Genomic DNA, 12,866 nt, shown 5'->3' on the forward strand with positions numbered 1-12,866 from the left:
ATCCCAATGGCTGTTCAGTGTTTGGGTTAGGGACCTGAAGTAATTAGCTAACTAAATTAAGTTGTGTTTGCCAACATTAGCTAGCTGGCCATGATGGCCCAAGAATGTTCTGTAGGGTCCAATATTTTACAAAGTAACAACTCAATACAGGAGAATAAGATTCCAATCCACTAATCTCGGCTAGGTAATGAGGGGAGTCCAACGAGTCAGAAAACCTACCACCTATATATAGGTATTTTTTCCAGATGTGACTGCAGTTTGAACTACTACAGAGCAATATCCTTGGTTGGAGAGACATTTTTCACTAAATTCATTCAGCGATTTAGGTGAATGTGCAGTCATGTGCCTTTGTTGCCACGGGGGTTGGCTGGCTACTTCGCCAGTCTGCTGAAGGGAGAAGACAGCCTCCCATCAAACTACGTGGTGGGAGAGGCAAACGATTTGATGTGCATGTGAATATGTGTGCTTATCTTACAGACTGAAACCTGTCGGTGCTGTGCTAGCAGTGGCCAGCTTAGATCTGTTCCATTACCACTAACCTAAAGTCAGCTAGCCTGTAACTTTGCTTTTGAAAGAAACATGATACCAACAGTGCAATACAAAGTCATATAGCTACCGATATAGCAAGACAGAGCAAAATACACTACATCGCCAAAAGTGTGTGTACACCAGACATCTAACATCACATACAAATTATAACTATAACAACCTGTACTCTTCAGGGAAGGCTTTATACAAGATGATGAGCATTGTTGCAGGGATTTGCTTCCATTCAGCCAGAAGAGAATTGGTGAGATCGGGCACTGATTGGGCGACTAGGCCTGGCTCACAGTTGGCTTTACAATTGATCCAAAAGGTGTTGGATAGGGTTGAGGTCAGGAATCTGTGCAGGCCAGTCAAGTTCGTCCACACCTATCTCTACAAAACCATTTCTATATGGACTCCATTGCGTGCCCGTGGGCATTGCCATGCTGAAACAGGAAAGGGGCTTCCCCAAACTGTTGCCACAAAATTGGAAGCACAGAACTGGCAGTAATGCCATTGCATTAAGATTTGCCTTCACTGGAACTCAGGGGCCCAGCCCAAACCATGAAAAACAGCCCCAGATCAAGGGGTATCCATATACCTTTGGTCATATAGTATAACTACTTATTTTGTTGGTGCATTAGCTTTGTCATCTTGGGGGTGTAGGCTGGGTTGAGAATGGAAGAAAATGTTTTAGACTGTAAACACAGAAGCGAAAAAAACAAATCCTGCATAGTATTCCTTTAAAAAACTGTCATGTAAATATAAGTATGGCATCAGCAAAGAACAAACCACACACAACCAGTTATGTGTATTATATTTGCCAAAGCCTGTATTTGAACATTTTAAAATAACCATGATAATCTGTGACAAAACATGCCAAAAACAAGGTTCCATCCTTATACACAAAATCTTTTCATACAGGAATTCTCACGCAGTGACATTTGCCAAACTAACAGTTTGAAAAGAATGTTAAGGTTCATCTATTGGACACAGAAATAAACACCTCAACACTCATCAGCATAAAAAATAAAAGTTGCTTACAAATTCAACATTTTCAGGAATTGGTAACACCCTTATACAAAGCAATGCTTGGCAATGCAGTATGCCAATATACAGTTAAATGCAAAAGTATTGAGACTGTGACAGAATATTCGTTGTTTCTGCTCTGGACTGGAAATAAAACAATGCGAGGTTAAAGTGCAGACAGTCGGCTTTAATTTGAGGTTATTATAATTTGTGATCCATGTAGGAATTACAGCTCTATTCATACATGGTCCCCACATTTTAGGGGAGCAAACGTAATGGAACAATTGGCTGATCACCTGTGTCTTGGCCAGATGTGTCTTTGCATCACCAGTACATGAACAAGAAAGCTAAAAAAAAAAAAAAGTATAGAGTTAATTCTAGGTGTTGAATTTGCATTGTTGCTGTTGTCTCTGAACAGGAATCTGAATAAACCCATCAGAGACATTGGGTCAAAATAAACTGTTTGATACACTGCAAGACTGACACTGTAGGGGATGACCAAATACCTTCGACTGTGAATACTACCATAAAGACTAGACGACACCAGCACAACCTCAGAGCGTTCCCTCCAAGATGCAAACCACTGATAAGCCTGAAGAACAGAGTGGTCAGGTCAGAGTTTGCTAAAAGTAACAAAAAACATCTTTAGTCAGATCCATCCAAAGGCCTCAAAACTGATTGGTGCTTCACCTTCCAGGACAATGACCCCGAACACACTGGTAAAGCAACACAGGAGTTTTTCAGGACCAAAATGTGGAATGTTCTAGACTGGCCAAATTAATCTTTCTGCAGACAAGACTGAAGGCAAAACAACCTAGGAACAAACAGGAACTGAAGATGGCTGCAGTACGGGCCTAGCAAAGCATCACCAGGGAAGATATCTAGGAAGATATCGAATGCAAAGGATTTGCAACAAAGTACTAAAAATTATGACTTCATTTCAGGTTGTGTTCATTTGTCCAGTTACTTTTGCTCCCCTAAAATGGGGGCAGTATGCATGCAATGTAAATACGCTCAAATTAAAGCTGACAGTCCACACTTTAACCCCATATTCATTGTTCTACTTCAAATCCAGTGTGCTGGAGTGCAGAGCCAAAACAATAAAAACTGTCACTGCCCAATACCCGTGTATTTAACTGCAAATACAGTGCACACACAGTATATATATATATATTTTAAAAACCCAAAGATTTTAAGTAACCAAGTAACACGTATGAAAAATAGTTCTGTTTTCCTTCAGTTAAACCTGAAATGTAAATAATGATCAAGCCCCCTTTCAATAAAGCAAGCCATTTCTAAACAACTCTAAAAATAAAAAGAGTTCTTCGTGGATCTTTATTTTTCTGAAAGACAATCCATAAAACAAAAATATGCTGGTATGTATAGGATGATATGGGAACGTGTTGACTATTAAAATTGCTTTTAAACATTAAAATGTATGCATCTACAGTGTACATATGTACAGGAACCTTTTATTATATCATCTCTTTTGGCTGTGTACAATTAATCTGGCTTTCAAAAGCAAATGAGCCAATGCAATAAAAGGCAGATATCTTTTTTATAAAAAAGACAACTATTGCAATTTACACTCAAGATTACAATTGTTTAACCAAGGGTATGGTTTAGTTCAATAAAAACAAAGCAAAAAACGGTAGCATGACTGTAATCTTAGTGGTATAATGAATAACAATTAGTTTCAAACCCACATTTTTCTCTTTGCAAGAAAGGGTGAACCAAAGACCCATGCTCTCCTTTTGCAAGAAATAAGTCAACAACATAATTTATATGCAAAAACAAATTCCCTGTTTCCAGGATTCAATATTATCTTTTGGAAACGTATAAATATTCTGTGCCTAAAATGCATATTACAGAAGCTATGTACAGCACAAAGGTCTATCTGTTAAAAATAGATGGTTAGCAAGCTGCTCGAACACCAGAAGGCAAGAATACAGAACATTTCAGCAACACACCAGTGACAGCCTTCTGTATGGGCAATGTTCATCAGGACAGGAAAATAAGATTTCAGATTGTACAGCCAAGATATAGACCAACTGCAATGCACTTTCCCTCAGCTTTCAGAGGTTCATTTTTAAAGGCATACTATGCAGGATTTTTACCTAGAAAATATTATAAAAATAACCATGCTGAGACACATCTATGACGCACTGGTAATCTCTGTCTTTATGCACTTTCACCCAATATGTGCACCTTCACCTGTATTTATTTTTTCTAAAACATGTCTGGGACTTTATGGGCGGGGCATTCTTTTCTGCGTACGGAGGAGTGGGTGTGGCTGCAGGGCCTGTGGTTCGGGATCACATTTCATCAGGGTGTTTGTTGCTATGTATGATGCCCAGATTCATTGATGGCTTGTCCTTTGTTGGACCTGTAAAAAAATGTCGCTTCCAGCTACCCAGCTAGCCTATGTAAGGTGGGGAACTCGGGGTGAGTGGGTGGGGTTGAAGACAGAGTAGGAGACTTTGTTCATTGTAAACACAGGACCAAAGCAAGGCTAAAGAATTCTGCATAGTACGCCTTCAATGTGTCCAACATAATACTTATTTAGGTACTTGCTAAAAATATTTTTGTAGAAAACAAGAACGATCATGCAAGGAGCTTAATCGTTTCTATTGCTTAAATTTATTTAATTGAGGATAAATTTATTTATCTTGGTTAAGCTACCCTAATACATCTGAAAAAAGAAAACAAAGATAAACCCATCTTTTTGGGATATTAAGCAAAAAAAAAAATGCTTTCACAACTTGTAAAAAAACGATTGCCTGAATTTACAGTGTTCTCAATTTAATTTTTTTGGTTCACCTGTTCATTTCAACCGCCTATGAAACTGGAGCGACAGACACAGCTGTACATCCTTTGTAAAATAAAACTAAAATGAAAAGCCTGTATGTGTTTATGACAGCTTGGGGTCCTCTGTGTCACTGGGGGGGTAATCACTGGAAAGCAGGGAAATGGTAGGGTCCTCCGAGTCGTCGCGGAAGTAGGCGTCGCCCTCCAGCTCCAGCAGAATGGGAAGGTCTTCCCCGCTGTTGTCCATGTTGATGGGGTCTGCCAGGAGGACCTGCTGGGACGTATACTGGACCAACTGCTTCCCTGCGAATCAAAATTCACCCAGACATGTCTGGCTTCTTCTTTTTTTTTTTTTTTTTTTAACAACCGTACAAAAGCTGCCGTGTTCTCCCTCCACTCGGGAGGGGCACCATCCTTGCACGTGTAGCCTGCTGGCTATTTCATTCATCATTTGGTCCACAGGCTCAGGAGCACAGACTTTGCCTAGAGGACTACTGCTTGTAGACCGCAGAGACTGGTTCCCGCCAATTCACCGGCAATTAGCATTTGATTCTGGCCTTTGGGATTAGACCGAAAGCTAAATGTTTTATCTGGATGTGTTAAATGGAAGCCCCATGTGATACTCATTTTCAGAATGAAAGTTTATTTTTAGGACGTGCCATATACAACAGGATTTTTCCTGCACTAACAATATTTGGCTGCCAAAATGCGATTTTGAGGAAAAATCTGAAAAGTTAATTTAAATCTGCTAGAAAATTCACGTTACATAAAAGCCTATTTTAGATGGGCGCAAGAGTGTTTGCGGTGAGATGAGGTCGGCCATCCACACAGAGTGCATGTCACTCTCAGTAGTGACAGGACAAACGAGGACTGGCAGACAAGAGTCGTCATGGCAACGGATTTGCTAAACCTGACAAACAAGATGCTCAGAACGCTTTACAACTGTTTTAAAAAGCAGGAACGCGCCTTCATAAATGTGTTGTGACATTTTTGGCAAGTGAGGCGTACCAACCGCCCCGAATATAAATGTCACTTTGAAAAACAAACTACGGTTTTATTTTTTAACGAGTGTCATAGCCTGTACGTGCATTGGCATTGATTTTTACGTGAGCCGATACACAAGAAAACAACCCAAATCAACTTTATTTCACATTATTTCAATGTGCTATAAGGGCGATGAACGCATGCTTAGCCACTGAAAATTGAATCTTGGGAGTTTGTTGAGCTTGGATGCTGCAATCCAGCACAATGCGACCGTGATGTGGAGAGTGGAGCAGCCTTCTCGATTCCAAAGGAATCACTCCTTCGATGGCCGATGGCAATGTCGGATACCCGATGATGTGGAAAAGGAGGAGACAGGATAACAAATCTATTTCATAATGTAAAATAACATTTTGACTGCAGTGAGTCATTCGGGAGCAGAGAAAACCTTTTATTTTGACTGCGACACACAAAGTAAATAAAAACGTCTTTTATATTCATTGTTTGTATCTGGCAGGCTACCCTTTTGACCGTTCTTTCACTTTCTGTGTGACATTTAGAGTCTAGCACCAGCTAGACTGTCAGGCCTAAACAGCAAAGGCAACTGAGAGCGCGGATGTGCTACACAGTCAGCTGATCCCAACATATAATTTACATTTACCTAAGGTACATTTATAACTGACATACTGTACTTAAAGATGGAGGTAAGCATATAAATAATAAATTAAATAATAAAAGCATAGTGAAAAAATACTAATGGCCAGATTTTTATGGGCAAAAATGCCCATCTACGTTCCCTCAAAATGTTGCCTGTGTATAATGGCCTTACAGATTGTGAAGGCTATGGTAATCATCTTTAATGGAATTAAACGAAAATCCCAGCCACTGTTGGGAACCAATAAAGTGATGAGTTACAGCTGACAAACCATGTACCCACTCTGGTCCTCTTAGCCATGGACAGATTTTAAAAAATGAATTTAAAGATATAACATCCAGAACCAATAGAAACTGCACATGCAAGACAAATATCGTATTCGAAAAATAATACTAGGCAAAATCTATGGCAGAGTGCACCACGTTGCATGAACACATGAAGTAGGCAATCGGTCCGATATTGTTTGGTAATTGCTGTTATCCAATAAAACAAGTTTGTGATTTTGTATACTTTACAAATTATGTGCTAAAAGACCATCATTTCTGCCTATTGTATTATAACGAGGGAGGGTAGACTTACCAGCATCTGTTGTGTTTTCGCTCGATTCATTTGACTTCTGGTCTTGTATGAGCAGGTCTTGGATCTTCAAAAAGAAGCAAGTTAAAATGAATGTACACACCTTATCCTTTTATAAATGAGCTAATGGAAAACAATCACCATAGGGCACTGTTGGCAAGGCCAGAACAACAATTCCACAAATTATTGGTACAATAATTGGTAACAAGTTACTCATTACATTACATTATAGGCATTTAGCAGACGCTCTTATCCAGAGCGACTTACACAACTTTTTACATAGCACTTTACATTGTATCCATTTATACAGCTGGATATATACTGAAGCAACGCAGGTTAAGTACCTTGCTCAAGGGTACAACGGCAGTGTCCTTACCCGGGATTCGAACCTGCGACCTTTCGGTTACGAGCGCAGTTCCTTACCCACTGTGCCACACTCCGTCCCCAATAATACTCAATAATACTTACACTGGCAAGGCTGTTGTCCAAATCCGGCAAACTGAATTCGGCGTTTGATAGTGAGGAACTGAACACCTGTGAATGGTGAAAACCAGGGTCACTACAAAATACACAGTGAAGCTCATAAAAAGAACCCTCCTCAGCATCTGCCAGCTACAAACAAATATTAATGAAAAAACAATATTGTTTAAATTAAAACATAATGCAATCATAGACTGCTGACAGATTAACCTGTCTAGTATTTCATCACTTCTGCTACATGGCAGACACAGAGTGACTTATACAACCAACACGGTACATACTGTCCATTTTATATCAATTTATTTATCAAAACAATTTACCTTAAACTCTTTGCTCAAGATGCAATGGGCAGTGTCTGATCCAAAATATGTACCTGCAACTTCAGTTCATTTGGGTCTTTACTTAATATTGCCATATCGGAAAATCAGGGTACTTACATCAAAAAGGTGCGAAGAATCAAAATTGATAGCCTGCCCATTCATGATTGTCTGGAGGTTCTCCAATCCGGAATCGATGCCTTCCAAATGGTCGCACAGTTCGGACCTAGGATTGAGATCAGACGGGGGTCGTGAAGCGAGCACAGGGGGTTTTTTGCGACACTGTCGGCGGACACATCGGCTGTTGTGAAAATTGCTATGTGAGAGAAACGGTGCTTATTCAAACAAGTGGGTCGCATTCAGGCAACACAGCAGTTCCACACGTTATTGAAAAACATTTTGAGCCTGTCCCCAGACAGTTAAAGACTGTGACTGTTGCTGACTAGCGCTGAGAGGAGCTGAGAAATCAAAGACAATTTCAAGGTACGAGCCCAAACGATTAGTTCAAGCCTGGAAGAATGGTTTGGGCTCTTTCAGTCTTTTAGCAGTCCCTGTGCAGGTCTGCTTTGTTAACCCACTGAAGAGTAGGTTTCTTGGTATATTATTTTCTCGAACACTAGAAGTCAGTGTTCTTGAACTCCATTGCTTTCAATCACCAGACGTGCGTTCAAGACGGCGATCGTACGCTAATGTTCGCAAATGTATTCAAACATATTCAAACTTTATTCTGTCCGCTGCGGAAGTTAGCTAACGTTACCTAACAGTCTGAAACGGTAGTGCAAACAACAAAAATGGCTGCTGACAGGAAAGACACTGAGAAAACAAGTAATTTGACAATCATTTGGCTGTTATAATTGACTTTGATCAATGTAATATTCGTTCTGTCCTTTAAAAAAAATGTAAGCAGAAAATCAGCTGGCAAACATTGTTAGACCTAATCTAGCTATCTTGTTTCACTTATGTTAATGTTGGCCAAGTTGTTTTTTCCATTTAGTTGCATCCATCCGCAAACTTAGTTCACCACGAACGTTCATCATCTTTAACGCACGTCAATAGTGACGGTTAGATCACCATTAGAATGTTCACTCAAGAACATTCAAATCAAATATTTGTGCACTTACACCTTAAAGGGGCAGTTCACCCAAAAATGAAATTAAGGTAGGTTTGCACTTACCCAGAGTACTATTTATCCATCCAGATATTTTTGCTGAGATCTGACCAGTTTCCTAGATATCCGCTGCTGCTCAGCCTGATACAACAGACCACAATGGGTCCATAGCAATGCTGAAACAATGTTTTAAAACAGTGTTGACACTGAGCCCCAGAATGCTGGCGTGCTTTGCTTGAGAGTTTGCGCGGCTATATAGTTGGCGTAGTTTTTAGAAAGTAATTTTCGATCAAACCATGCACAAGTTAATCTCTGTGGATGTACACGAGTAACTGTGGCATTACTTTTGGAAAGAGATGTTGTTGAGATTTTCAAATGTAAATTTTTGCCGCTTTGAGGCCACAAAAGTTAGAGACTGTTGAGGTCCACAGTATCAGGATAAACTACAGTGGATACCTAGAAAACTTGTCAAATCTCAGCGAAACTATCTGGAGGCCAGGTAAAGGGTTAAATCTGAAACAGGAAAACGATACATGCAGTCTGTTTCCCCTCACGCATTTTACCGGTACAACACATTATCAGCGAAAGAAGCTTCTTGATAAAACAAAAATAAACAGATATATATATACACACTGATGTCACCAAACAAACTAAAGCCAGCACTAACTCTGGGTTGCTGTGCTAAGAATATCGGTGTTATGCGGCCGGCCTGTACTTGCTCCCGGTTCTGAATCCCATTGTCCAACTGCCACTCACTATTGTACAATGATTAAGGCGTACTCTCTGCAATCCAGACAGCTCTGACAAATTAACCCCCCCAACAATTAGCAACTGGAACATCTAAAGCAGACAAAAGTGTATTATTTTTTCCTCTTTCGAGAGTAAATACCAAGAGAAGACCATAGAACTGTCTGTGAGCAAGCCAACCCTTCTTCTCTGGGGCACAGGAGGATGACAAGATTTACAAGGCCACATACTGCAGTTTCCACTGGACAATTCGCAACTCCATAAGGAAACGAGTGCCCGACACAGAGCTGACAATGGACAACGGATGGGCGCGGAATAATCTGCGTCTGAATTCCCGGCAATTAGCTGGTAACCTAAGGTAGCTCAGTGTCTGATTTAGTGCCCCCTTCTGTATTCAAGCATCACCAAGGCTTTTTATTTGCACAGCAGGCATTCAAAAAATCTATGTCAAAGGTTGCCCTGATGGGGTAACACAGGTCAGTGTGCAAGCATCTTGAGAATGCGTAGCTCTGTTGATGCTGATAAAAAATCCACCTCATACAGGACAGCAAATGACAATTTAGACCACGCCCACACACCACCAAATTATTCACGGCTAACGGGCAAGTGGTGAAAGCACGACCGGTAGAGCCAATCGGACTGCCCGGGTATAAGAGCAAAGTGCACAGGGATGAGTCAGTTTGGTTTTTAGGGCACAGTGTTGAGCGGTCTGGGGACAGGGAGCCATTATGAAATGCTAACCCTGGTAGTGGTCTGGGATGAGAAGAGGTGGAGGGAAGACTTGAGCAAACATAAGAGACTTCTGACATCTGTGGAGCACTGAAAGATAGAAACACAGAAAGGCACTGGAGCAGAGGGAGACACACGGCTCACAGGGCACAGAGCTCTAAAGCCAGGGAAGGGGGGGGGGGGTCGGGGGATGGGCCTCAACCAACGGGATGGACAATATAAACTCACAATGCCAGTTGGTCGGAAGTTACTTAAAGGTGAAGTGCTATCTTTATAGGGATTATATGAGCAAGCTAGATGCTGTCGTGTGCCTGAGCGATGAGCTGAAAGAAGTAGCTGAATGGCGAAGCGCGAGGAATCTACGCTGTGCGTGTGGCATGTCGACACCACGCTAGCATGCTAACCGCTAACTCTTAACCCCTAGGGCCTCATTTACGAAGACCTTTAGCACGTGCAAAACCTTTTAGCAAGACCAATGATCGGGGCAAAACAAATACATTGATCAATCATTTGTCGCGTTATTGGTTTTGCGTGGGCTAAAAGGTCTAAGTAAACCAAGCCCTTGCTGCACCAGTTTTAAATGGAGTTTGTGTGTATTAAAGCATGGAGACATCACACCTCCATTGCTAGTGTGGCCCACTCCTGATGCGTGTATGCAGTAGCATATGTACATCATTACAAACCCCAGAAGGACCCCAGAAGCAGACGCTCTTAGATTGTGATTAAATGGCGGTCGGACAGCGTTCTGGCCTGGGGGGGCAGACGGGTCACTCACTTTTCCAGGCAGGCGATGCTGAGACACTTCTGCTCGGGGTCGGGCTGGGCGGAGGCCACGGGCTCGCTCTCCTGCAGGATGGAGTTGATGAAGGTCGTGGGCGACAGAGGCGTGTCGGCCACGGAGCACACCTCCCCCGGGATCACCTCCTCCACCTCCGGGCTGAGGGGGGGGCTCCCCGGCTCTTCCTTAATGCGCACCAGCGGGTTCCTCCTGAGGTAAGAGGGGTCACACAGGCCAGCCCTGTTAACAAAGCGCATCAGTGCGCTTTCCTATTCAATGGTGAAAGTCAGCCACTCCAACTCCAGGAGTATAATCTGGTACAAGGTTTACTGGGTTGGGAGAGAATGTTCAGTCTAGATTGCAGTTATCTATGACCGGTCCAACTAATCTGTGCTTCACCAATTCTGTACATGCAGATGGACTTTTGACACATCCTAGACAGTGTTCTCCTGAAAAAAATTTTATTTGTGGGTGGTGGTGTTGATCGTGGGGGGGTGAGAGGGGGTGCTAAGGGGTTAGTGGTAAAGTTTGCACTGGTGACATCATGCATTTAAAAACTGCACTGTGGTAAATAACTCCTCGAACCCGGATGACGCTAATTGGGGTCAAAAAACTCCCTGATGAAAACTCCCCTTTTCTGAACGTAGGATTGCTTTCTTTTCTTTTTTTTATTATGAAGCGGAGACTTGGGACTCTCAAATATGTTGAATCAACAAACGATAAAATCAGATTTAATCTGAAAACCACGAATACATTTTGATAAATTTCAGCTGTTTTGTCACCAACAGTGCTAGCTACTGAAAACACACACAAAGCAGCATGCAGCACTGCAGCTGTAATACTTCAGAAACATTCCTCAGAAATAAATGTTATCAGTTACCACTGTAACCAGTACCACGTCATGCCATACCTCATTCTGCAACGAAGATGACTGCTCAGGACATGAAACTGAAAGTGCACTTTCTATGAATAGATTGTTTTCTCCCATAAAGGACAACGTGCAACTGAGGACAAAGTGAAATAAAAACTGACGTATTCGCGCTACTCTAATAGGCTAAGTGTAGTTTTTGCTGACCTGTGTATATCATCTACTACTATTTTGACTATTATAACTACAGAAACATAACCATTGTTTCGCCGGCATTACAAAGCCTACAGTTATTCTGAAACTGTTTTAAACATTGGGTTTCATGTTACTTTAGTAGGCCGTTTATAACCTACATCAGTAGCTTGTAGCCTAATCATTCAGTTCATGGCAAAAATATATAATTCATAGTTGTATTTTTATCTCATAGTTATATAACGTAAATTGATTTAATTTTTTTTTTACAATTTATTATAGTTAAACATGCTTATTTACCGTTTGAATTGGTTGCAGTTTCATCAAAATAAAATAAAACATTTTATTTAACCATTTCAGTGCTCTGAGTATATTTCCTCCAGGTACTCTCTTGATATTTTTATATATTATAATGCATTGGACATACCATATACCATTTGGACATACCATAATGCAATGGTATGTCCAATTGACATGGCTCTATGATGTGGCCACTCCATACAACCTATTCTTGTAATGCAAGATGAAATACCTGAGCTGACACTTTCGGCTTTGGAGATATACTCACATGAACACACATTTTTTTTGTAAGCAATAATGTTTTTTTCCCCCTCCTATTATAGGACCTACCAACGAATCCATATCATATCCAGGCCTAAGCTTGACATTTTCTGACAGGGGTAAGTGTTGTAAACAAAAAGAGAGTGTGCATGAGGGGTTACTGGATAAACCGGTATAATCTGTAAAAAATAAAATAAAATAAAAAAAAAACCAAGGGTAGAGAAAAAATATCTAAATCACCTTGCGGTTCAAAGTTAATAAAAGAGGTATACGAGTGGTAAATGAGTAGCAAACTGCTCAGAGAACAGATGGGTAAATTTAAGAAATTACGGTCCTCGTACATCTGTGCGTGCGCTCCATGTTCCAGGGGCTGAAGCACATATGGCCGCCTCCAAGGACAGGACGTTCGGCTCTCACAAAGCCTCGCTTTCATTAGCGGTGCTGCCGCTACAGCAAGCATCTCACTATCGCTGCTACTTTCGTCCATTTTTGCTATATAGAATTAGATATTT

General features: G+C 41.1%; 1 protein-coding gene across 4 annotated transcripts in view; it reads right to left on the reverse strand.

Moving 5' to 3' along the window:
* hsf1 (heat shock transcription factor 1) overlaps positions 1 to 12,866 on the reverse strand; it is a 34,814-nt gene that overhangs the window by 13,207 nt on the left and 8,741 nt on the right. The window contains exons 9-14 of one of the 4 annotated variants that reach the window (XM_064348349.1): positions 10,731 to 10,943; positions 9,968 to 10,045; positions 7,492 to 7,597; positions 7,043 to 7,108; positions 6,578 to 6,641; positions 3,381 to 4,665 (exon numbers count right to left, since the gene is read on the reverse strand). In XM_064348349.1, coding sequence (XP_064204419.1) covers positions 4,466 to 4,665; positions 6,578 to 6,641; positions 7,043 to 7,108; positions 7,492 to 7,597; positions 9,968 to 10,045; positions 10,731 to 10,943 — 727 coding nt within the window. In that variant the 3' untranslated portion in view covers positions 3,381 to 4,465. Of the gene's footprint in view, positions 1 to 3,380; positions 4,666 to 4,985; positions 5,666 to 6,577; positions 6,642 to 7,042; positions 7,109 to 7,491; positions 7,598 to 9,967; positions 10,046 to 10,730; positions 10,944 to 12,866 lie in introns of those variants that run through there. The other 3 variants (XM_064348350.1, XM_064348352.1, XM_064348351.1) reach the window with 3 other exon arrangements.

The sequence above is a fragment of the Anguilla rostrata genome, chromosome 8, assembly GCF_018555375.3.
Source record: "Anguilla rostrata isolate EN2019 chromosome 8, ASM1855537v3, whole genome shotgun sequence".
Classification (NCBI taxonomy): Eukaryota; Metazoa; Chordata; class Actinopteri; order Anguilliformes; family Anguillidae; genus Anguilla; species Anguilla rostrata.